The sequence below is a fragment of the Fistularia commersonii genome, chromosome 11 (assembly GCF_037954325.1).
Source record: "Fistularia commersonii isolate RoL2024-O1a breed Wild chromosome 11, RoL_Fcom_v1.0, whole genome shotgun sequence".
Lineage (NCBI taxonomy): Eukaryota > Metazoa > Chordata > Actinopteri > Syngnathiformes > Fistulariidae > Fistularia > Fistularia commersonii.
This window is the reverse complement of record NC_141294.1, coordinates 11877630-11903750: the sequence shown is the minus strand read 5'-3', so window position 1 is coordinate 11903750 and position 26121 is coordinate 11877630. Positions and strand designations below refer to the sequence as shown.

Sequence of the window (26121 nt, the reverse complement as noted above, 5' to 3'; positions counted from 1 at the left end):
TTCATTTTCCACATTCATCAGCTCTCTAAAGTACTCTTTCCAGTGTCTCATCACTCTTCTAGCATCTGTCAATACATTTCCCTCTATCCTTTATCCCCTGGACCTGTTGTACATCATTTCCATCTTTATATGTCTGTTTCTCCAACCTGTATAGATCATTCTCTCCCTCCTTAGTGTCCAACCGAGCATACAGGTCATCGTACGGCCTTTGTTTTGCCTTTGCTACTTCTATTTTTACCTTACGTTGTATCTCCCTGTTCTCTGGTCTGTTCTCTTCAGTCCTCACAATATCCCACTTCTTTGCTAACCACTTTCTCTGTATATACTCCTGCACTTCCCTTATTCCATCACCAAGTCTCCTTATCTACTTTCCTTCCAGGTGACACACCAAGTACTCTCCTACCTGTCTCCCTGATAACACTAGCTGTTGTTGTCTAATCATCGGAAGATCTCCCTGACCACACAGAGCCTTTCTCAAATCCTCCCTGAAAACCATACAACACTCCTCCCTTTTCAGCTTCCACCACTTTGTCCTCTGCTCTGCCTTTGTACTCTTGATCTTCCTTATTCAGAGTAATTGTACAAACCACCATCCTATGCTGTTGGGCTTCACTCTCACCTACAACTACTTTACAGCCACTGATCTCTTTCACGTTACCTCGATGTAGTCTAGCTGCATGCTCCGACCTCCGCTCTTATAAGGTACCCTTTGTTCCTGTCTTTCCTGAAAAAAAGTGTTTACTACAGCCATTTCCATCCTTTTTGCAAAATCTGCCACCATCTGTCCCTCTGCATTCCTATCCTGGATACCAAATCTGCCCATCACTTCTTCATCCCCTCTATTGCCTTCATCAACATGTCCATTGAAGTCTGCACCAATTACTACTCTCTCATTTCTGGGAATATTCTGCATCACTTTATCTAACTCATTCCAGAACTTCTCCTTCTCTTCAGATTCACATCCCACCCATTAAATGACATATTATTTTTAAACATCAGAAATCACACACAGACCACCATCATGTAACCCAGCAAAACCCAGCAAGAAGTCATTGCCAACTTGCTGGAATAGGGGCGGCGGTATTGTGATCACGTGACAACCATAGACAACGAAAATATACGATGTTGACAGGTAGCGGGTAGACACACTTCAGAAGCGTTATAAAATTATTACGTATCATATTTATTTATAATTTATCAAAAGGTGAAAGCGGGGTTGGCGAATTACTTCGGGAAATGGAACTGTGAGGGAAAGAGTAACCATCGGTAATCTGTGTCCAGAAGACAGCGTTGTCATGTGCCGTAGAAGAAGCGTCACGAACGGTCGTCATGGCGACTCTTCGTTGTTGTTCCTTGAAACACTTGAAGGAACGGAGGTTAAGGGGATATTTTCGAGAATATCGGTTACTGTCACCTACCTGGACCGCACGCCAAACAGGTACATTTAAATAACATTAATGTTTACGTTTGGAATATAGCCGGCTAGTTTCCGAGCTAATTTGAATATCTTTGAAGTTAGCCTGCTAGTTATCGAGCTAATTGGACTATCTATCGACAAACTGATGACGTTAACCGAGGCAAGCTAGACATGAAATATCCATCCATCTATCCATCTATCCACCTTCTTCCGCCTATCCTGCACTCGGGGTTGCGAGGGATGTTGGAGCCTATCCCAGCTGTCATCGGACTGGTCGCCAGTCAATCGCAGGGCCACATATAGACAAAAAGCTATTTACTCAGTCATTTGGGGCAATTTTCCTTTTTTTCAATTAACCTGCATGCTTCTGGACTGTGGGAGGAAACGGGAGAACCCGGAGGAAACCCAGGCAGACATGGGGAGAACATGCAAACTCCACATAGAAAGCTCTCCCTTTATTGTAAATCGTTTAGTATTTTTCTGAAGCCAAATCTTAAATTGGAGTGAAAGGAAAGCGTTATTTACTTACTAGAAAATTGTCTAGGAATAGGGTTTATATTATTACATAAAAAATAAAAGTGTTCACAATGTTTAAACATTGAGTGAGCATTTCAAAATTGACAGCCAATTACGTCATTCAAATATTAAACGCTTAGACCAGGTTCACAGCACTGACTGACCTAACCTGACCATGAACATAATTGTAAACTAATCCAAAAGCCACATAATTTTAAACAAGTGATTGAATAGAGAAATCCAGGTAGTAGAAAAGAATAAAATAAGGATGCACATGACTTGGTGTTGTCAATATTTTTCAGGTCATGGCCCCAACTGATGGAGAGGTAGAGTAGGGAGTCTCTACTTTATCAGAATCAGAATCAGAAATACTTTATTGATCACAGAGGAACTTTATACAGTAGATTGTACAAAATTGGGTTGAATACAAAATTGGGCCTACTGCAATTCATAAATGTAGCTTGTTAACATGCATCTACAACTAAGCTTTTTGAATACACATGTTCATTTATATATTAATGTATGAATTACAGTACATGGTGGCCCTGCCAATGGCGTTTATCAACATTTTATCTAGCCATTCTCCGCAAAATGTTTGATTCAGTCTAATGTGAATCTGAAAATGTTTTCATTTGTAGAAACATTGTTGGAGAAATGTAGAAGAAATCTACAACTTTTCTAATCGACCATAAATTTCATGACTCCCCTGGCAGTACCCCTCTGATCCCCTGTCTAAGGCCTCTGCGATAGAGCAAAAGAGTCAGGCAGATGTGCAAAAGGGTCAGAGAGAGAGGGTGGTATTGTTAAACAAAACAGCTGGAGTTGTTTGAAGTAGAGAATGCTGGGGCACATTAGTAGAATAGAGATACTTTATTAATCCTTAAGGAAATTGAGGAGATACTTTATACATTAGAAAGCCGCTGAGATTCTTGCAAACATTTCAGTCATAGACACAAATTGAACTCTGAAATCAGGAAGACCTCAAAGAATAGAGAGGGAGCTCCTCTGATCTACAATCTATGTCAGCATAGAGGAGTTAAGAGAGGAATTGGTAAAGACAAAGTACGCTACTGCATGATCAAGCATCTAAGCAAAGGTAGTCTGGAGAAGCTGTTATCATACTGCATCCAATAGGAGTCAGGGAGAATATGCTCAGTGTTGTTCCGGATATCTATTAATTAATTTATGAACAATTCAAATAAAGGAAAAGCCCAAAAGAGCAACTTAGGTTGCAGCAGATGATGTAACTTCTTATGGAAATAGAGCTGCTCTTACAGTCTTACTCATTTGTGGTTAATGATATTGTAACGCTTCAATGAAGATGTCTGCAATGAGGCTTTCACTCCAAATGTTGTCGCTTTATTTCCAACAACTTCTCTTGATATAACAGTACTAGGCTCCGTGCTACTCATCACCAATTCTACATTTTCGAATGTAACGTCGAATACAGGTCGACGGGGGTGTCATGTTTCTCAACAATTCATGTTTCTCTGTAACATTTTGATAATTTTCTGGCAAATTATACTTTTAAACGGGGGAAATTGTCTGAATGCAATTCAGCCGTGAATTGTGGTAGACAACCACTAAGACTTTTATTTACCCAGAAAACACCAAACCTCCAAAACCTGTACACATTTACCAATACTTATAGGACCTTATCGGAGTGATGTTGAACAAATACTGATATATCCTTGACTGGAGTTGATGCTATGCTTTGAACTTTTCAAAAAATGCCTTGCTGGACTTGATAGGCATTGCTGTTGCTCTCGGTGTTTCTTATGTTTGTCCATCCTGTTTTAGGAGTTTTTCATCTTTTGCGGTTTCTTACAGTGCTGGGAATTCTGGGAGTTACACAATCACCTCCTTCAAGATCAATTCTGCCTCATTATTAATGACTATCAAAGTTGTATTCAAAGTCCAATATTCCGCTATTATATATTTACATACGCTGATGAAAATGTCATGAAAAAGGAAGTTGTGATGCAAGAAAGAGGAATCAAACTGTCTACAAGGGTTTTGCAATTTCACAGTCAGCCTCTTTCAAGTGGGAACTACAGCTATTGATGACAATTCTCATGTTCTTTCTTCCTCAGAATTTGAAACTCATCAACTGAATCTCCTCGACTGATGGTCGTCTTAGATTGGCATTAGAGGAATCACTTCAAACAACCAAATACTTGGGAAAATCACAACTTCTGACTTGATGTATTGTCTTGTTTTTATGCAGCTGTAGTAATAATAATACTTTCAGTACACCCTCCCTCAAGTTTTATTCTTATTCAGTCTTATTGTTTTCAAAGGTGTTTTAAATAGAGCTGACTTTCTTTTGCTTTTACTCTTTTGTGAAGTTAGTCACCTTTTTGTTCTTTTCCTCACTTGTTGTTTTCATCCATTATTACACTCTAAAATGTCTCTCTCTTCACCGCTTCTTAGGTTAAACATTGACACTTGACAAGTGACATCATTGAGTGACGATGACGTCAGGCCGCGCCATCATTGACTTTTCCGCGCTGGAGAGGGAGCTGAAGGCTGCTGTCGAGTCAGAACACAAGTACAAACTAGAGAATGATGCAAAACTGCGAGCTGTCAGGCAGGGAAGGACTTATCAGGAGTTCAGGTGAGGTTCCAGGACCCAGAAAGAAGCCACAGGTTTAAGACCTTAGAAACGAGGTTTACATATGGAAGGTCTTTAAATCTTTGAAGTTTTTAAGGCCATGTTTTGGGGCCTTGAAAGTATTTACATGCGATCATTGGCCCACACAAGTGTTTCCAAGCTGCATTATTGGTTCCTTGAAGTTTTTTTTTCCACCAGACTGTTATGACCCTTAACGCCTTTTCAGCTTAAAACAGTTCATTTTGATATTATTATGTTTTTGCAGGTATGAATGTATTTTCATTCATTATTTTAGGGTCCTGGGCTGTCGCTGGTCCATGTAAAGTGTTGCCAGAGTTTCACAGACTATGATTACCCAAGATTAACCAAGAGAACTTTCCCATCCTGTAATAGGTCATTTGGTTGTGTCCAGGCTATTTGATTGGGATTCTCAATTAGGTGGGGTCCTTTCAAAATGTCTCCAGTCTATGTTACTGAGTCCTTGAATTTCTTTCCATATTGTGGAAAGTGTCAGCAGGTTCTTGATAATGATTTCATGATAAATCAGGATCATCAAATATTTTCCCAGGCTAAGAAATGGCCCTTGTGGTGTTTCTGGGTGGTGGCAGGTATTTGAGATGTTTCTAGACTGAGCAATGAGATTCTTTAATGTGATTTCAGACCATGACAGGTCCTTGAAGTTGTTTCCAAACTGTGATGTAGGATTCCAGAGGGTGATTTTCAAGGCAATGACAAGAATTTATCATTTGTCTCAGAGACCTGGTCCTTACATGTCATCTGAAGCCGCTGGAGAAGAATGATAAAGATGGTGCACGTAAACAACCCTGGAACCCACTGGTCGCTTCAACCAACAACCCCCAGTGACTTCCTGGACCATTGTCAGAAAGCTTATTTCACTTACAGTTGGAAGAAAATGTAATATTGATAAAAACACTTATTCTGGATGAGCTCTTACAAGGAAATATATTGCGGTTCTCAAGTTTTCAATTAAAGTCAACTTTAGTCTACATCTAGTACTGCATACACATGTATAACACCAACATAGACACACAGTGAGTACTGCATCCCACTCATTACCTAAAGGGTTGCACAATAAAGTACTGTTCCCAACTCTTTTTGCATCCGGTATATTCATCAATAATCGGTTACAGCTATTTCTCATTTCAAATGAGCAATCGTATTTTTACATCAAATGAGTAATTTGATAGAAAAATACGAGTATTTTTTTTTTTTTTTGCTTCAGGCTCAGCTGTGACCAGCAGGTGTAGCTGTAGGTCAATAAACACTGAGGAAGCTCCACTCCAGTCCTTAACAGTTATATGTGCATGATTGTACTGATTCATCAGTAATTTGCACAAAAATATTTTTCAGATTTTTCTAAATGTATACACTTTGGCTGGTGTGATGCTTCTGCATATCAATACCTCTTAGTAACCAGCTGCAGATTAACTTTACCAAACATTCGTGACAGTTAGATGACATTCAGATGGGTGAAAACTAAGACAAATTCTTGTCAGACTTTTTCTCGGATGTGAAACAGGAAGCGGTTGCGTACCAAACTCGGTGCACACAAGAGCAGCAAAAGAAGACTGGAGGACCCACTCTGACTACATTTATGGATCGAAAAACAAATTCTGAAGACATATCATGTATTCTTTCTGGAGTACCTGGATATTTGAAGAACTTGCTTTCATCAAGTGTCCTGAGAAGTCCCATTTGTAGAAAGGTCGGCTCCAAATTTAGTAGCTCAGATGAAACAGTTTGAATGACCAATGATTGAATCGCTCCAGGATCCACAATCCTGGTCCATGAATCCTGGAGTCCACCCTGTTCCCAAGATGACTCCTAGGCATTCAGGATGTGGATTCAAAAGTTCTTCCAGGCGTCTCAAAATTGTGATTAAGAAGTGATTAAAGCATTCTTGAATGTACTTAAATGTACAATGAGTTTTATATTAAAGCTGTTCTTATAATGTTTTATGTTGTAAATTTAACCATTGGATCTTGAGGATTGTCATGTGTTCCTTTACTGGTTTCTTTTTTTTTTGCAATGTCCTGTTAACCAAGTCTTTTGGAGAAACTCCAGGGGTCGAGTCAGCAGACCAACAATTTCATGTCAGGGAAATTTAAATTTTTAGGGTTTTATGACCACCTGTTAGAACATTTAAGGATCACTGAAAGGCCACTAGAGGTCAATGAAGATACTCCTTGCATCCCCCCAACATACCCATACAAGTTTACACAAATAGGTCATATTTGAAACAATCTTCCAAAAAATTCCAGGACTTATTTAAATGGGTCAAATAATTGCTCTGTGATGCTCAGGACCAGCCAATTGGCAACCGTTACCCCTGAATCACTCCAGGGGTCCCCAAAAGGTTGTTTGTGAGGTTTGCTCAAGCTCTTGAATCGGTTTAAGCTATCCATGAGTTTTCCGGATGACTGGTTGCAGAGCACGGGGAGGAGTGAGTGCTGGTCTCATTAGAGGATCTGCAGCTCTTCAGTGTAGCTTCCAGTTAGACTTACCTTGTCTCTGCAGCTGTTGGTGAGTTTTATTTCTTTATCTTTCATCGTATTAATTTTAACATATCATACCTTCACAGTCAGTTTGTTGTTAAATCTGAAATCTGTCTGTTGAGCAGAATTGATCTCACTCCATGTGCTTCCGAGAATTTCTCCTAATAAGTATGCAAAAATGATTATCTGTGAAGACTTTGACATTGATTCAGCCTTTCAGCACAGACCATTTTTGATAGATTAATTTGGTATCATGTAAATTTTGAAGTTTTTTTTTAATGAATAAACTCTAAAGGAATGCAGAAATTGATTCTGTGAACAGGTTCATCTCGTACCCTGTGAAAGTTTCTTGGTTCCCTTTCTGGTTTCTGTATGTGAGAGCAAGTGCACAGAATCAGGGCTCACAATCAAACTGATCACAACAGCCTACGCTGTCATAAAGCTGCATCCATTTATAGTCAAACGTGTGAGACATGGAATCCTCATCCTCGGAGGGATTGGTTAAACAAAAGATATGTTGAACTTTTTTGTAAGTTATTTTTTATATTTTGAGGAAATATACCTTTGTTTCCCACAAATCACACAATAGTTAATGATAACATTGTGCAAATATTGTATTTCCTAATGTTACCTCAATCTTTATTGATAAAGAATGTTTAAAAAAAGGTAGTGTTAAGTATTATAATTGTATCACTACTTTTATTTTATCAACATAAATTTTAAACGAGCTGAAATATCATTTTGTCAAGCTAACTTGTTTTTAATGTAAATCATTGGTCCTTATTGGTCTGGTGTTGAGACAACAGATGTGAGCATCAACCATGAAGGACGTCGATTTTAACGATGAAGTCACAAAGATCCTGCAGGAGGTGCCAAATGCCCGGAAGGCTCTTTTGGACAATTACTGCAACCTACTGGATGTGTCAGAGTACTGCTACAACAACTACATACAGGCTAGTATTGTTATAACATGCAGGCTAGTGGCGCTAACCCAACCTCAACTTCATAAAGGCTACCGTTGCTATCTCCAGATTAGCCGTTTTCTTGTATTTTGAGTTTTTGCTTTTTTTAGCTCTTCTTCTAGTCTCCATGTTGTGCTAAGCTATCAGCTAATGTCAGGTTTCTATATGACAGGCAGGAGAGAACAGCTCCAAGGCACTGGAGGAGACCAAGAAGTTCACCAGCCAATCACTTGCTAGTATTGCCTACCAGATCAGCAGTCTGGCCACAAGTGTGCTGAGTTTGTTGGATGCTCAGAACAATCAGCTCTGCCGCATGGAGTCTTCAATCAACCTGATAGAACAGGTGACTCACTGAGCCATCGACCTCCTCAAAAGTCTTGGTGTTTGCAAAATTATTTAAACCTTACAAAGTTATTAAAAGCAAATTGATAAACAATAGGAATATTTGATCCTTGATGGTGTTTTAAATTTATTCTAGCACTGAGAAGTGAGGTTTAATTTTAACCTGTACTCATTAGCTAACTGTCAAATTGATTTTATCAATGTTTATTTTAGGTTCTACTTTGTCATTTACATTTTAGCTTCCAGTCACATGATTTTTAGATAAGCAAATTTCACCATTAATAGTATCTGGGCCTGTTGAACATTTTGATAATATTTCAGAATTTCTTACCATTTGACACATTTTATTATTTCCAAATTATACCTTAGCACTCAATTATATTCCAAATGTCTGCAGTAAGGTAAAACATTTTTTTAATGGTTATATGTAGCCTAATTTAAGTCCCTCCTTCTTTAAACCCACTGCTACATAAATGGACCTGCGTTTATCTCTATGACAAAACTCAGATGTCAAATCACAGCAAATTCAATTTTCATATGTTGATGTGGATATAGTGTCTGATATAATTGCAACCATAGTCCACTTACTAACACATTCTATCACATACTGAAATGTTCAGTGCTCTGTGTAGTGCACTGATGTAAACATTTAAAAATGAATACATTAAAAAAAAAAAAAGTACTGGCAGTAACTACTCACCAATCTGTTGGGCTGATTCTCTCCGCTAACTAGATGCTTATGGTTGTACTTTTACCATAATTTTACCTTCTACTTTATGAGATTATTTTTTTGTATGTTCAATTTTAAGTGAATTGCATCTACTTATTTAAAAAAATACAGCTAAACCATGTTTGAATGATGACATAATAAATTATATGTGCATTCAGTAGTTGAAATTTGAAAGAGAAGTTGAAATTTACCTCAAACACACAACATATCCCACAGTAAGCTTGGACCTACAGTCTGAATGATCAATAGATTTTTATTTTTGTCCAAATGGCTAAGCAAATGATTAGTGTCTGGTTTGGGGTCAGTCTGAGGCTCTGTGTTGTCATGACAACAGGTGTGGGAAAATATTTGACACACACACATTGGTTGTTGTGTGTAGTGTATATGTGTGTGTGTGTGTGTGTGTGTGTGCTTCTGAGTGTTTGTTTGTGTGAGAGAGAAAGAGAAAGAATGAATGGCGCTTCTGTCTGCTGTGTTGCATTCTTGATGTGATGTTGAGTGTTTTCACCAATGTGGGTATTGGTCTAATCTGACCTCAATAATGTGTACTAACTTTTAAAAGATTTTTCCCCACTGTCTTATAAAACAAATTAGAAACTTTGCTGGAAATCTCTTGATCAAGGGTTCAATAGCAGAGGTGGGACACTTTTACTCCAGTCTGATAATAAACATAGTCCAGGTGAAGATGCACACAGTTTGCGAGCATGATTATAATTCTTATTGTTCCTATAATTCACTAGTATAGAGGCTGTAGCACTTTTTGTCAGAGCTTAATTTTCATATATTGTAGATAACTTTCCTAAGAAAATTTTGATTTTGTATTTGAAACACGACTGATTAGAAAAATCTTATACTTAGGAATAAAGCTCTTAGCAATAACTGAGCCTGAAGATCTTGTCAAATAGATGTTGAAGGTGTCAAGGGCGGCTTATTCTACACTTAAAATAAAGTGCTTTAAGATTTGACATTGCAAACGTTTTAAGATTCCTTAAGCGTTGACAGATTTTCCAGGAAACTACATTGAAAAAAACCTTATGAGGGGGTTGACATGTCAAGCTGCTACACACCAATTTTAAAAGATTAGCTAAAAAGCCTTCTATCTACTGAACTGAGCCCAATACAGCTAAATCAAGAATAAGACAACACCGTTACTGTATGTCCTTCTAATTTCATTCTGTTAATGAAATGTCTCAGCTGAACCTTCATCATGAAATAAATACCTGACTCTGATCTCCAGACAGTAGAAATGCACAAGGAGAAAGTCTCTCGAAGGGAGATTGGCGTTTTTACGACAGTTCGTCGAGTACCCAGGAGCCACAAGATAGTCCCTCCTTCTCAATCTGCAGCTGGGACGCCCCGCCCCACATATAGCCGCCATCCAATTAACTACCAGCAGTTGGACAGCGTGGGTCATGGCATAAAGGTGACACAGGCAACCACTCCGGAAAACAAATATTTTAGATGCATACTGAGTATACTGTGTCATACGAGTAAACCCAAATAACATGTAAAATATAGCTTCTATTTTGAACAATAATACCATCAGCATTGGGTCTGATGGGAATGGTAAGAGAAATATTTTTAGAGATAATCTTAAGATCTCTAAGAAAGTAATCAAGCATTGTCATTCTGTTTTTGAAGAAAAATCCCCTTAATTATGGTGAATAGACAGACAGACAGACAGACACACACACACACACACACACACACACACACACACACACACACACACACACACACACACACACACAGAGTCTTTGTGTAGTGTGGGAACATGTTTGGAGCCTCATTACTGCCTGAGAGGGTCTATTGATGTGCCCCCCCCCATCCCCTTTAGGTCTCTGGGAAACAGGCGGAGAGATCAGGAACCATCCGGAAACATGGAGTCTCTGTCAGGTCAACCTTTACTTATCTCAGAATTTCCTTGTCACTGGGACCTTTTACTTCTTGCAGGAAGTGATATTCTTTTCTGCTCGTTTCAGGTCCAACAAAATCCCCGAGCCTGTTAGCTGCCCATTGGCACCACCAAGTGGCAAGTAAGATCCAACAAACATTGTCAGTACTTGCACATGGTAAATGAATGGCATGACAAATATTGCCCCATAGTCAGTCTCACCATCAGCTCATGTTACCCCATGTCCCCATGTCCATGGAGACAATCACCATGGTAACGATAGCATCTGAAATATGTTACAGTATATTAGCATGGATGAGTACTTATTGTTAGTGTCTTCTCTGGACCTCATTGTCTCTCTCAGCTCCAGTTTTGGGAAGCCTGTAGCTCCGCCCACCATCCCAACCACCTGGCAGACTCCACATGACTGTGAAAACATCAACATGCTGATAGATGAACCCCCACCGCCTCCTCTTTCAGAAATGGTGGCTCGGGCTAATGATGAAGATAACAACTCACTGCTCCCCCCTTCCAGCCCTATATCCTCATTTCCTGCGTTGCAGGTCCCACCCCCTCCCCAAACTCCAACTTCAGAGGCCCTGCCCAATGCAAATGATCTTCCACTTGTTCTGCCTCCTCCACCTGACTGCCTTGGACTGATTTTTCTTCCACCCCCTCCACCTCCTCCCCCTGAGGAGACCTCACCGGGTTCTAATGCTGTGACTTTGTGTCCACCCCTCTGCCTAGAGACAGGTAAAGTGTCTGATTATCTGCAAAATAATGCCTGTTAGCTTTGCCCACCTTTCTGCTAGCCGTGAATTACTAACTGTTTAACTTCATTCAAATCTGCTAGCTATAGGCTAATACAGTCAGTCTCTTAGCAATCTTTTTGACATTTATGAGCATTGAGTAGATATTTGCTTGGAGTGAGCAAGTATCTGTCAGTCTCTCTATGATTGGCTAGCCTCTCGAAGCAGAGTTATATAGTAGTCCTGTATCGAATGGAGACCGATCATTGGTGCCATCAAGTGATATCACAATGACATGACACCTTTTCTGTGTTCTCAGTGGTGGAGGAGAGCAGCAGCCTCCCCCCTCCTTCTCCTCCTCCATCTGTCCTCTGTGATGATGTTGATGATGGATTCCCTCTGCCACCCAATCAAAACTCAGGGGTTCCTGCCTTGCCCCCTCCACCTCCTTCATTCGGAGAAGTAGACGGTATCTCATCTCTAATATTAAGCATCTCCCATTGATCCTGTGATGTTTTAAAACTGAGAGAAATTGGAGGGGTTTCAGTTATGACAAAATACAATATGTTGAAATAAGTCAAATACAAAACTCTACAAACAAGCTGGACCTTGTTTCCATTGACCATACACATGACATGCTGCTGCTGAACAGGAAACAGGAAAAGTGTTCACAGTTGAGCTTGTGTTTTCATGCAGATTTATGTGAAATGTACAGTGGGGCAAAAAAGTATTTAGTCAGCCACCAAATGTGCAAGTTCTCCCACTTAAAAAGATGAGAGAGGCCTGTAACTTTCATCATAAGTACACTTCAGAGAGACAGAATGTGAAAAAAATCCAGAAAATCACATTGTCTGATTTTTAAAGAATTACTGGTAGTTTGCAAATTATATTGTAAAATAAGTATTTGGTCAAGGACTAAAGTTCATCTCAAAACTTTGTTATATCTTTTGTTGGCAATGACAGGGGTCAAACGTTTTCTCTAAGTTGCTGATTTTAGCCCATTCTACCATGGAGATCTCCTCAAGAGCAATGATGTTTTGGGGCTGTTGCTGGGCAACAAAAACTTTCACCTCTCTCCAAAGATTTTCTATGGGGTTGAGATCGGGGGGCTGGCTAGGCCACTCCAGGACCTTGAAATGCTACTGACGAAGCCACTCCTTCGTTGCCCTGGTGGTGTGTTTGGGATCATTTTCATGCTGAATGACCCAGCCAAGATTCATCTTCAATGCCCTTCCTTGCTGATGGAAGGAGGTTTTCCCTCAAAATCTCATGAGAGATGGCTTCATTCATTCTTTCCTTTACATGGATCAGTCGTCCTGGTCCCTTTGCAGAAAAACAGCCCCAAATTATGATTTTTCCACCCCCATGCTTCACAGTAGATATGGTGTAATTTGGATACTCCTGTGATTTTCTTGATATTTTTTTTTCATTCTGTCTCATCGTTGTAGTGTAGCTATGATGAAAGTTATAGGCCCCTCTCACCTTTTTAAGTGGGAGAATCTGCACAATCGGTGGCTGACTAAATACTTTTATGTCCCACTGTTGAACTGCAATCCATTACATTTCTGAAATTCATCTCTAACAATCTGGAAAGTTCGTTCGACAACATTTTGAGTCAGTCTATATTGCCTTTTCCAGTACATCAGCCATTTCTTTCTTCCATGAATAAGCACAACTGTTTACAGATATCATAAAATTTACAAGTGTAAGTATTCTAAGCCATAATATTACTAATGGAACTGTATCATAGTGCCAAACAATTGTCGCATAGTATATCCAAATGTGGTATAGAATGTTAACTATTTACACAATTAGTCATAGAAACCAAAATTATATGCGTTGTTACATTGGATATAGTGGCATGTAGCTGTATAATTGAAATTACTTCAGTCAAGTTTCTTTACCATTAGGCTGCTCCCTTCAGGTGTCGACACAGTGAAATATCTGCCTCCATCTAATCTTATCCTCTACATCAGGGGTGGGCAAACTACGGCCCGCGGGCCACGTCCGGCCCACTGGTCTTTTTAATCCGGGCCCCCAAAGATGGGTATAGAATTCATAGTTGATGTGAACGACTGAATGATTGGATCAATGAATGTGGCAGCTCACACAGGAGATTATTTCTTTTTTGGAGCTACTTGAGAACACTTTGGAACTTTCCTGAGCCCAATGACAGATTGGCTTTGTGATTTAGCCTTTACCGTGGACAAACTGACACACATGTATGAGCCGGACGTGAAGCTACAAGGGAAGAAGCGGTTCGTGCATGAAATGCAAGCAAACATCTGAGCCTTCAAAACCAAGCTGGTTTTATTTTCGAAGCAAATGTCGGACGAGTTTGGTATGTATTGTTAACAAATGCGGTTTTTGATTTTATCTTTTATATGCGTTGTATCTTGTGGTGACCCGGCCTGTCTGTCAAATTTTAAAAGCCAATGCGGCCCCTGGGCCAGAAAGTTTGCCCACCTCTGCTCTACATCCATCCCCTTGTCTCACACCAACTAACTGTCCTCTTTCACTCCATCAGTGAATCTCTTCATTCTTCTTCTCGGCCCCCTGCCTGGCAGATCCAATCTCAGCATCCCTCCACCCTGATAATCGCAATCCCTCCTCTGCACATGTCCAAACCACCTGTTTGCCCTCTTTGACTTCATCCACAAATATGTTACGTGCTGTCCCTTTTCAAGTACCCATTCCTGATCCAATGGATCCTAGTCATTCCCAGAGATAACCTCAACATCTTCATCTGTGCTTTCTCTACCTCTGCCTCCTGTCTTTTCAGTGCTGCTGTCTATAAACGATACAACATCGCATGTATACTTTTCCTCTCATTCTGGCTGATCTTCAAGTATCAAATATCTTCACGTATCAAACCACACACTTTTCTCCCCCTGGTCCAGCTAGTGAAGACACATTTCATCACCGCCTTTCCCCACTGTTGCTCTAGACAGTTGACCTAGAGTATTCAAAATCCTTCATGGCCTCAACTCTCTGCAGCCCCACAGTAACTCTTGGGTCCCTCTCATTCCGCCTAAACGTCATCAGCAGATCCATACAAAAAACGTGCTCAAATACAATAGACATAGAGCATTAAAATAAAACTACCCTTAACTGTTATGCATATGCATCTTGCTTTACATTGTTGACCCTATTTGGTTTAGAAAGTACTCAAAATTTGCATTTAATGTTCATACATGTTTGCACGAAAACCAGGTGCGCTGTCGGTCTTTCACCTTAGCTATGGTTTGTCTCAGGGTTCTATTCTTCTCTGACGTTAAACTTCTCCATGTTTTCTTCTCTGATGTTCTTTTCAGTATTTGTACCTCCAGTGACCCTCCACTCCCGGAGGAGTCGCCTGCGTCGCTCTACCCCTTCCACATGCTCACTCTCTCTGAGGGTCCGCTCAGGACCTGCTTCTCGCAGCCACCACACCCGCTCTCTATTCCTGCCTGCTGTCCAGTCATGTAAGCCGATGAAGGCTTTGTCGTCTTAACAAAAAGTGATCTGGTTATGTGGAGATGAGATGTTTCCAAACTCCCTGGATTAAGATCTTCATGAACTTAAGGATGTTCCAAAGGTTTTTTTTTGTTTTTTTTTGCAAGACGCTAAATGTCCTCAGGGCTTTAATTTTTATCAATTGATATGGTCCATTGAAATAATTCTAGATGTTCTACTGAATTAGGATTTCAGAAATATCTAAGGCAATTTGTGCGATACCTTTTTCAAGTACTTATAGGTTTGCACAGGCAAGAGGTTCCAGTGGTGTTTAAGGAACTTCTAGGGGGGCTATAAGAGCCTCAAATTTTCTTGAGATTTGCCCTTAAGGGTATTCTGAAAGACATTAAGGAGATCTCAAGTCCCAGGACAGACTTTGAATTACCAATAAGTATTTATTGGTGTTTAGAAGGTTTTGTAGGATTATTGTTGGTTAGTATTTAGTGATTCCAAGGGGATGTTTAGGGATTTAGATCAAGTTTTTCAGCACTGGACGATATCGGGATCAGTCATTAGGTCTTCAAGTGCATGGGTAGGTTAAAGGAGCGCCATCATAAATCATATGGGAGGGGGTTGTGGGATGCTTTAATACATTTGGTCGAGGCAATTCATGTCAGTGTTGGTAATGATGCATGTGATCATGAGTGTTTTGTGAGACATCTTGATTATGGTACAGGGGCTCCCTGATTTTGTTTGAAGGACACTAGAAAATCCTTCGCTGCTTTGATGCATTGCAGATGTACAATGTGAAATATGTTATACAAGAAATTGATTATGTTGCTTGGTTACCTTGTTAAACCTCTGAGATCTCAAGTTTAGGCTTCAGTGTCACAGATTGTGTATTTTATCATCTCAATCCGTCTAAAATACTGACCCAGTCTTTTTTGTTTGCCAGTATTGATCCCCCCTCCCCCCTCTTATCCGCCACCGCGTGCTCCCTCTTTGCCTCCGCCACTTTTTTCTGTCACTTCTCGACTCTGCTTACCTGCGCACCTGGAACACCTGGGTAAGACAGTTAATCAGACCACAGGACAGTAGTTCTGATTGAGGTAGAACTCTTAGAATTAGATGAACCTCACTAATTTCAGTAAGTTTTTAATAAGTAGTAGGTAGTTGAAAAAACTACATCACTTCTCACAACTATTTTACTTACAAGATGTAGTTTTAGATGTATAACATTTTTTTCTCTTATGTTTTAATGCTGTCTTCTACATTTAGTTATCATGATTGTATTAAATTGATATGCCATACATCTGCATGACTGTCATGTATTAATAGTACCTGCGTTTCATTCATTCACCTAGATCTGGAGATGCCCTGTCAATTCAGTGAAGATGGGTTTGATGAAGTCATGCCACCTCTTCCTCCACCAGTGGACTATGACACAGACCCCCCCGCACAGTACCTTGAAAAAGGTAACAGCTATCACCAGATGCCTTACTGGTGCTACTGTTAATAGACTTATTAATAACCGTACTTGTCGAAATCTTCTTGTCCTGGCAACTGGACTTGAATTTCTTCACTTGCAGACGTTTCACCCAACATCTGAGAGGCCCCTTCAGTTCTAATGAGCGATGGGGAGTTTCCGAATATAACTGCCAGGGTTTTGGGCAAATCTAGGCTATTGTGGTCTGTTGTGTAAATGGAAGAGTTGATCAGCAAAACTAGGTGTATGAGCGTTGCTATGCTAATGGTGTGTGTTTTTAATGCTGTGTGAACAAAAGAGCAACTTTGTGGGATTACCTGGATTGGAATATGAAAAGGCAAAGTTAAACAAAGGAGTGAAACACATTGGATTGCATGAACTGTGACTCATGTGGATGTTACCGGGGGCTGGTTCTGGTGTTGGGTCTTTCCTGGTTGTTTGGAGGGTATACAGTGGGGCAAAAAAGTATTTAGTCAGCCACCAATTGTGCAAGTTCTCACACTTAAATAGATGAGAGAGGCATGTTATTTTCATCATAGGTACACATAGGTAAAAAAAATCCAGGAAATCACATTGTAGGATTTTTAAGGAATTTATTGGTAAATTCCTCTGTAAAATAAGCATTTGGTCACCTACAAACAAGCAAGATTTCTGGCTGTCACAGATCCCTTAACTTATTTTTTAAGAGGCTTCTCTGTGCTCCACACGGTAGTAATGGCACTTGTTTGAACTGTTTGTCAGTATGAAAGACACCTGTCCAGAACCTAAAACAGTCACGCTCCAAATTTCACTATGGCCAAGACCAAAGAGCTATCAAAGGACACCTGAAACAAAATTGTAGACCTGCACCAGGCTGGGAAGACTGAATCTGCAATAGGTAAGCAGCTTGGTGTGAAGAAATGAACTGTGGGAGCAATTATTAGAAAATGGAAGACATACAAAACCACTGGTAAGCACACAGGGGGACCTAGTGAATGACCTGCAGAGAGCTGGGACCAAAGTAGCAAACACTACCATCAGTAACACATTACACCGCCAGGGACTCAATCCTGCAGTGGCGGATCTGTCCCCCTGCTTAAGACAGTACATGTCCAGGCCCGTCTGAAGTTTACTAGAGATCATTTGGATGATCCAGAAGTGGATTGGTAGAATGTCATAGGGCAGGGGTGTAAAACTCATTTCTCATGGTGAGCCACATACGGCCCAGGTAGACGTCAAGTGGGCCGGACCATTAAAATAATGGCATACTCAGCAATAAATAACCAAAATATCATGTCTTTCCTCTGTTTTGGTGTAGAGAAGTACAAGAACATTAGGAAAATCTTGGAATTTAATGAGCAATCCCTTTATAAAACTTTTCATGAAACACCTCATATTTCCTTAGACAAAAGTGCAATTTACTTTTATCATTCACATGTATGCATTGCAATCATGTGATCATGCGATCCCACTGATTGTACAAAGGCACAAAACTTTAACAAGTAATTGGTATTGAAAAATATAGTAATGCACTTTAAGATTAAATGAGACTTATAAAGAAAAGGATTTTTAAACCATTTACACATGTGCATATAGAATCTGAATTGAATCCCTGCCTACACCCTACAAAGTAAAAAGAGTGCCATTAAATGAGTAAGGAAGAAAGTGTTCACCTGTCCTGTTAATGTGTAAACTTCATATATGAAACATGCATACACATACAATACATACTGAAAATGTATGGAGTTGCATGAAAATTGAATCCCACCATACTCATTTGTAGTGAAGCTGGTGACTAACTTTAAATTGCACATTTTCGCTATCAATTAGCTAGCTGGCTTTTACCGCTGCTTCGCTGATTTCTCGGCAATGGTTGAAAGTGGCTCGCTGTTTCCTCAGACCCGCCAGCAATTCGTTGATCTTATCTCTTCTCAGTTGTCTTTGAAAGCTGTCATATTTTTCGCTGTGATGAGTCTCGTAGTGGCGCCGTATATTATATTCTTTAAATACCGAAACTTGTTGCAAACACGCCAAGCACGAAGGTTTCCCATGTGTCTCCGTAAATAAATAGGATGTAGTCCGTTTTCTCTGAAAATTCTACACTCTTTAACTACTTTTCTCTATTTTGATAACGACATTTTGGCTAATGAGGGCGTAGCGGGGAGGTGGAGAACAGGGTAGAAAAAACGTCATAACAAGCAGCAGGTGGTGCATTGATAACGTCTGCTGATTGGTCCGTCTCAGTGATGCAGATTGCCGCCTACTCTGACCAAAATAGTGCGTCCCCTAGCGGAACTTCTTGAATTGCATTTAATTTAAAAAAATAAATCCTTGTCTTTCATGCATTTTTTCCCTTTCAAAATGATCCTGCGGGCCTGGTCGAATCCCTTTGGGCCGTATGTTTGACGCCCCTGTCATAGGGTCTGATGAAACCAAAATAGAACTTTTCGATACAAACTCAGTTTTTCGTGTTTAGTGGAGAAAGAATCCAAATAACACCATCGTCTAGGACGACTGATCAGTGTAAAGGAAAGAATGAATGGGGCCATGTATCGTGAGATATTGAGTGAAAACCTCCTTCCATCAGCAAGGGCATTGAAGATGAATCTTGGATGAGTCTTTCAACATGACAATGATCCCAAACACACCGCCTGGGCAATGAAGGAGTGGCTCCGTAAGAAGCATTTCAAGGCCCTGGACTGGCCAGGCCAGTTGCCAGATCTCAACCCCATAGAAAATCTTTGGAGGGAGTTGAAAGTCCGTGTTTTCCAGAACATCACACTGCTCTAGTTCTAATTTGCAAACTAATTCTTTAAAAATCAGACAATGTGATCTTCTGGATTTTTTTCTCATTCTGTCTTCATAGTTGAAGTGTACCTATGATGAAAAGTACAGGCCTCAGTCATCTCTTTGAGTGGGAGAACATGCAAAATTGGTGGCTGACTAAATACTTTTTTGCCCCACTGTAGATGGGCATGGTCTGTGTGTGCAAATCCATATTTGTATTGATCCCAGTATGGCATTTTACGTTTGTGAAAGGTTGCTTTCTTCAAAAGAATGGCCCTTGTCCTTCAGGTGTAGGTGGACTGCGGGATCCTGTCCTGAAGTGGTGGATCTCATGTGATCTTGATCTCTTGTGATTTTGAAGACAGCAATGTCCATATTCAGATATTGTATATTATAGATTATATATATTCAGAAACTCTCCATCGGTCATCAGAACTGAAGAAGCCTCTTGGATGAGCGAGGAAACGTCTTCAAGTGAAGAAATTCAAGTCCAGTTGCCAGGATTTGGACAAGAATTCACCATGACCTGGAAGACTGAGAACCTCCACAGATTAATAACTGCAGTTATTCTTATTATTATGCCTCCAACACAGTGGTTGCGCTGTACACATATGAAGCATCGAGGCCTGAGGACCTGTCCATCACTGAGGGGGACATCATCTATCTTACTCGTCGCAATGATGATGGCTGGTATGAGGGCTTCCTCCACGGCAAGCAAGGTTTCTTCCCTGAAAGCTATGTCCAGTCTTGTGGCTAGATTGAAACCACCTCTCACATCGAAACGTTTTCTGATCGTTTAGCTGTTTCTGATCTCCTAGTGGCTTGTATTTCTGATTCTTCTCTAACTTGATGAGTTGTCAATCACATTCTTGCTATGAATGTTTAATTGTGATTGTCAGGCTGTGTGGTACTTTGCTGATTTAAAATGCTGGACTTGTAAAACTGCAAGCTTGAGGCAGTTTTCTTTCTGATTGCATCTTACACAACAGTATGTAATTTGTACCTTACTCCCTACTTTACAAGGTAGTTTACATTGTACGTCCTATTGTATATTGCATTACAAGGCACAAAGTCCTTGACGCCATGCAACATGGCATACTTTTTGAGCTGCATGTTTCTCATCTATATGCGCCATTGCATTGTTCATCAAGATTATGTATAATAATGTCATATGTTGGGGCACATGGTTGTGGCAACATTGACTTACAATTTAAATCAGAATTATTTATTCCAACTATCATAGATCTTAAGGAAAAGATTTCAAAAATTATGTATCTCAGGAATAGTCTTACACTTGAACATTACATGTACAATGGAAACATGAGAGGAGCAAAAAATGTCTAAGCACCAGTATCATGTTTAATTTATCATTTAATTATGATTGCAGTTTCGATTTTTGACTTTCCAGTAAGTCATGTTATACATGAAACTGTCCATTTCACAAACACGACGAAAAATAAAAATATTTGAAAGGAGGAAAAAAAACACCCCCAAAATGTCATAAAAAAACAAACAAAAAAAAAAAAACATGGTAAACATGGTGCTTACTAATGTTTCGTGATGTTTCGTTATGGCCTGTTTCGTTCCAGCTTCACAGAGTCATCAAGGTATTCCTTTTGGGCAAATTTTCAGTACTTATTTCATACTTTTTTTGTCTTTACTTGATGTATATTTACTATGTAAACTGGCATTGATAATCTTTTATCAACATGGTGGCTTCAGTTCAAAGTTTGGCTTGCTTTGTAGATACAATAAAAATCAGAGTTAATCAACTGGCAGTCCTGACATTGACCTAATAGGACTGGGTAGAAAGGAATTTTCACTCAAGGACACTGACTGGAGGAGAACTGGCCTTTTTGTTTGATCAAACAGTAATATATTCACTGTCCCACCTTTGTACGTAACCGAACCATCTCAGTCTGGCTTCTCTGACCTTCTGTCCAAAACATCTAACGTGTGCTGTTCCTCTGATAGACTCACGCCTGATCCTATCCATCTAGGTCACTCCCAAAGAGAACCTCAACATCTTCATCTGTGCAACCTCTAGCTCTGCCTCCTGTCTTTTTGTCATTGTAACAGTAATAAATGAATGTCATAATATCTTACTGAAACGGATAGATTAACTAATATTGCTCCTTTGAAATATAATCAACAAGCCTGGAAGATAGATTATTGGCCTCAGTGCTAAAAATTGTGTTTTTAACTAATTTCTTTAATAAAGTGCAGGCCATGAGGACACATACCTGCAGAAAAGTAGATAATATAAACAAATAAGAGTATGTTGATGTATGGAAACAGTACTAAGGAGAATGTTTACCTATGGACCTCGAAGATAAAGCTTTACACATGGAGCACTGTGAGACAAAGAACTTAGAGGTATCTGTAATGGAAGCCAACAACTATAATATGTACCTGAAGAATTAGTAAAGGTATCATAAGAATTCAGGAAATTTTTCATAATTGTTAGATTTTATTCTATCTGTTCCTGAGATACAAAATTTCATGTAAATACAAAAACTTTGTTCAGCACATAAATAATAAATAAAATGAATAAATAAATAAAAAACAAATAAATATATATGTAACAAAATTCAGAGAAAAGACTAGAACCCTCAGTTAGCATTAAAAATACAACTAGCATGGTCAAATAAATAGGCATATCACTTTGAATAACGTCTGCCCCCCCACCCTTTTTTTTAAAGTAAGGCACTGATGATTTATGATCCAGGTCTTCATGATGAATAAAAAAATACTATGCTTTGTAATAAATAAAAGAAAAAGGTAAAAAGAACATGCATTATATATGATGCATATGTAAATATTCTCATGGTGTAGAAGTACAGGGCCACTTTCTGGTGGCTGATGGTTTCAAGATGGATGCTACAAGCATGTGAAGACTCTTCAGGTGCGTTTCAATTACATTGTGGATAACACCCCAAGACTGTGCAGGGTCTGCCTGTGGAGACAAATAAAACTTCAGTTAAAACTTTATTTGAAGGATGAGAAGTGGGACTATTACAATGCATTAAGTGCCAAAGTCTGTTCAACTGATAATATTACAATATTATCTTTCCTCAGCTATAAATTAGACTACAATTTATACGGCAGGACTATCATCATGCACAAAGACAGTACTTAGATTGGAGAGTATATACACTGTACAAAGTTGCATTAAGAAATCACCTGGCTTTTTAGAGTCATTCTCTTCAGCTTGGAGAAGTATTTTCTGAGCTGTCTGTTTCTGCGTTTTGGCAACGACACCTGCAAACAAACAACATTAACAATTTATTTAAATTAAACAGGAAGGCTTCTAGATTGGTCTCATTGTGTCAAAGTTTAAGTAGTTTGTCCACCACACAAAGCCTTTCAATTCTGGGAGGGTAAGGTAGTCTGTGATTGGTCACTGTACTTACGCAATCGGCAATCTCCTCTATCTGCGTGTTGAGGATCATCAGAAAGTTGTCGTTCAACTCTGAGTCCCACGTGATGGACGTGCTGTTAACATTGTCATAGAGTTTGTAAATCTGATTCAGGACATCTCTGATGAGCTCCAGCTTCACTTGCAGCTGCTGGGAGAGAGAGAGGATGGAAGTTGTCACTCTGATTGGCCGTCAAAGTATTACATCAACAGAGGGCGCGGTGATGTGTAAATTTAATGTCAATATTCGAAACTTAAAAAAGAATCAGTGAAGAAATGGTATGAAGGAAACAGTTTGGATGATTGAAAGCTGAGACTTTCGATACGTAAAAAAAAACAAGCTCTCCAATAATGGATGTCAGGTTGTTTGGTTTCATTGTTAGTTTTTAATTTGAATTGTCAGGAAATGTCATGTCAGTTATCAGAATACTGGTAATTCTTTTCAAAACTCTGAACAGATATTAAACAAATATTTAAATTTTCTCACCCTCTGTTTATCTTTTTTTTTTAGATAGATCATCTCAAGTTTAGCACTAATCATGGAATAAAACATTGCACAATATTTCTGATGATATAGGTCGATGCAAAACTGTGAACCTCAGTATCGTCAATATGCAGGCGCAATTGTGATCCGGTTGTCACAGTTTAACCGACTCGTTATTGAAAATATTTTCTTTGCCACATTACGCAGATCATCATATTTCTAGAATTCAAGACACTGCCAATGTATGATATATAAAACTGATCAAACTTACGTCTGAGCTCTCCGCACACCGGTAAAGACTGTATGGGAATGCGACAGGACTGTCGCCCACAGTCACAGGACCTGCCTGAAGCATAAAAGAGCTAAGTTTAACACTTCTGAAATTAAAATTCGCCCATCTTGGAGTCTCCTACACAAACAAGCAATACATTAGTATAAGGGTTAAATCAACAATGTCATACTTTATCCACAACGCTTTCATGAAAAATTTTCCACAGGTATTTTCAAACTCAAGAAGGAAATGAAACAAACACACGATACATTACAGTCTTTCACTTCACTCATCTTAAGGAGAATATATGTTGCTGCTTCAGGCAAGGCCATATCATTCATCACCTCACAATGAAAATAACTTCAGATGAAGCGGTTGGTGTAATATCCCAATAAGAGGCCTAACCAAAAGGCTACAGTCTTACAACAACCTCAGAATGGTCCTTGATGCTCATAAACAGGAAAACTCAGTAGGTTAGGGTGATGAGTTGATTGTCCCGCAGTACCTCACCAAATTTCATCCTTCAATTTAGCAATTTAGGATTGAAAAGAAAAGAAAAATCTTACAATTGATCGTACTCACCATCTGTTTTATCAGCTTCACAGTCTCGCTGCTACGGTGAGCGTACTGTGTGAGCCACTCACAGCAGAGTACTGGTGAAAGGATGCAGAGCAGGATGGAAAGGTGTCCAGTTCTCATGGTCATGTTGTTCAGTGTTTATCATGCAACTATCGGTCTGTACCATCTCTTTTATTCCAGATTCCAAACAGAAAACTGGAGACTGAAACCAGAAAAGTCCCTGTTTCCCTTTCTACTTTTCAAACCTGGAGAGCAAGCTCTCCCTGGGATCCACCTCTCTTTTAATTTTTCAACCATAGCTATTAACTATATCAACATATACACATGCAAATTAACACACAAACATATTATTTTGTGTGGATGGGTATGTATATTTTAATTACAAAAAGTTAGTCTACTGTTCACATATCTTAATAAGAACATAGTAAGGGAACTTTGTTAATGCAGAATGCTGAGGATAAACCCTGGCTATCCAGATTGCAAGGTTCATAGTTGGGACACCTAAAATTCAATAACTTATATTGTGAGCAGTTTTCTGGTATTGCTTTTATTTTCGTGAGATTGGCTCTTGATAACCACATTTGATGAGATGAGATGAGAGAAGAACAACTTTATTAATCCCGAAGGAAATTGTTGTGCCAGAGTTTCAAGTAAAAAACATAACAGTAATAGATAATAGTAGAAAGGAGGAAGAATAAGAAATACAATGAAATATGAATTGTCTTAACTAAAACATTTAACAGTTATAAATAGATTAATAAATACAAAATACATACATATATGAGTCAATCAATTAATTAATAAACAAAAAAATATAAATGATAAAACAAACAAGTGTAAATTAATTTAAAATACTAAATAGATAAATGGGGCAAATATTTCAGCATAATTTGTTTCATGTAATTTAATACTTTTTTTATTTGTAATAGCTACGTTAAATGACAGTTTAACACTTTCATAATAGCTACGTCAGTCTCAACAGGTGTAAGTTCTTCCTGCAGGAAATCCCACTCCTTTTGATTTCTGACCGCCTCAGCTGGAAGTTCTGCTGCCCACAAAATAAAAGCGGACATTGTCTCCGTTAATGAAGAATATATATGATTTTGTGAGTGCCTTTGTCTTTATGTTTTTTTTTTCGTTTGTGTTTACGTGTTTATGTCTCTTAGGGGCCATGTATTGTCCCAAGTCAGTCATTTTCTTTATGAAAAGTCAGTACAGCGCAACATTAATACGACCCCAATCTTTTATTTTGAAGGGCCATTCTCACTTCGCCAGCAATGGTATGAGATAATCCGAATAGGTGTTTTCGCTTTTGAAATTCGCTTTCAGGTCTCCGAGGAAACCGTCGACTATGATGCAATGCTATGACGTCATCATCGCTTATGTCACTCAGATAGAAAGTTGTAAGGTGGGAATGACCAAATACAACGAGAGTGGAACGTGAACGAAGCTTAAGTCAACCCCCAACCTCCTTAAACCTCCGTAAAACTCCGTAAACCTACATGAAGACAGAAACATGAATAGCATGAAACATAAATATTTTCCGTAAATCATACTTTCAAACTCCATTTAGCAATTGACTCGCTTTTCAACACTTCTGTTCCATGGCGTGTTATTCGTTTACCAATTTTCTGCTGCACCTTTCGACTTGCAACGTTTGTGTGACATCTGTCAATCTATCTATGAATCGATGGCTGAGTCATTCATCGATAAACTGTTATGATTAAGAACATGGGCCTCAGAACGAGGAAGCTATTTTTCAATTGGATTAAATGACACATTAAGCTAAGTAATTAAAACAATTTGGTAAAAAAAATCGCTAATCATGTTTATTTCCACATTATTTGATATTTCTTGGTTTCATTATTATTAGACTTACTTTGATTTTAATCTATGTAAATAGTTTAAAAAAATCTCAATATTTGTCAACAATTTAACGGGG

General features: G+C 39.1%; 3 protein-coding genes across 6 annotated transcripts; 2 read left to right on the top strand and 1 right to left on the bottom strand.

The window, feature by feature from the left end:
* Positions 1 to 1124: 1124 nt before the first annotated feature.
* dnaaf19 (dynein axonemal assembly factor 19) lies at positions 1125 to 5657 on the top strand. Of its 2 annotated transcripts, XM_086154942.1 has the most exons (4): positions 1125 to 1438; positions 4027 to 4138; positions 4367 to 4550; positions 5303 to 5657. In XM_086154942.1, the coding sequence occupies exons 3-4, from the start codon at positions 4408 to 4410 to the stop codon at positions 5409 to 5411; spliced, it is 252 nt and encodes an 83-aa protein (XP_086011068.1). In that variant the 5' UTR covers positions 1125 to 1438; positions 4027 to 4138; positions 4367 to 4407; the 3' UTR covers positions 5412 to 5657. The 2 variants fall into 2 exon arrangements, with proteins under 2 accessions (XP_086011068.1, XP_086011069.1); XM_086154943.1 differs by lacking the exon at positions 4027 to 4138.
* Positions 5658 to 5781: 124 nt separating this feature from the next.
* abi3a (ABI family, member 3a) lies at positions 5782 to 23257 on the top strand. 3 transcript variants are annotated; one of them, XM_086154938.1, is made up of 12 exons: positions 5782 to 7091; positions 7863 to 8016; positions 8198 to 8368; positions 10335 to 10520; positions 10935 to 10993; positions 11080 to 11133; positions 11356 to 11744; positions 12060 to 12209; positions 15055 to 15204; positions 16131 to 16241; positions 16540 to 16650; positions 20021 to 23257. In XM_086154938.1, exons 2-12 carry the CDS (start codon positions 7885 to 7887, stop codon positions 20182 to 20184), a joined length of 1677 nt encoding a protein of 558 aa, XP_086011064.1. In that variant the 5' UTR covers positions 5782 to 7091; positions 7863 to 7884; the 3' UTR covers positions 20185 to 23257. The 3 variants fall into 3 exon arrangements, with proteins under 3 accessions (XP_086011064.1, XP_086011066.1, XP_086011065.1); XM_086154939.1 differs by having other exon boundaries at positions 7037 to 7091; positions 7870 to 8016; XM_086154940.1 differs by lacking the exons at positions 15055 to 15204; positions 16131 to 16241.
* ifnphi1 (interferon phi 1) lies at positions 22252 to 24305 on the bottom strand. Its single transcript, XM_086155788.1, has 5 exons — positions 24183 to 24305; positions 23601 to 23675; positions 22841 to 22996; positions 22611 to 22688; positions 22252 to 22383 (listed from the first exon to the last, which is right to left on the bottom strand). The coding sequence occupies exons 1-5, from the start codon at positions 24303 to 24305 to the stop codon at positions 22252 to 22254; spliced, it is 564 nt and encodes a 187-aa protein (XP_086011914.1).
* Positions 24306 to 26121: the final 1816 nt, after the last annotated feature.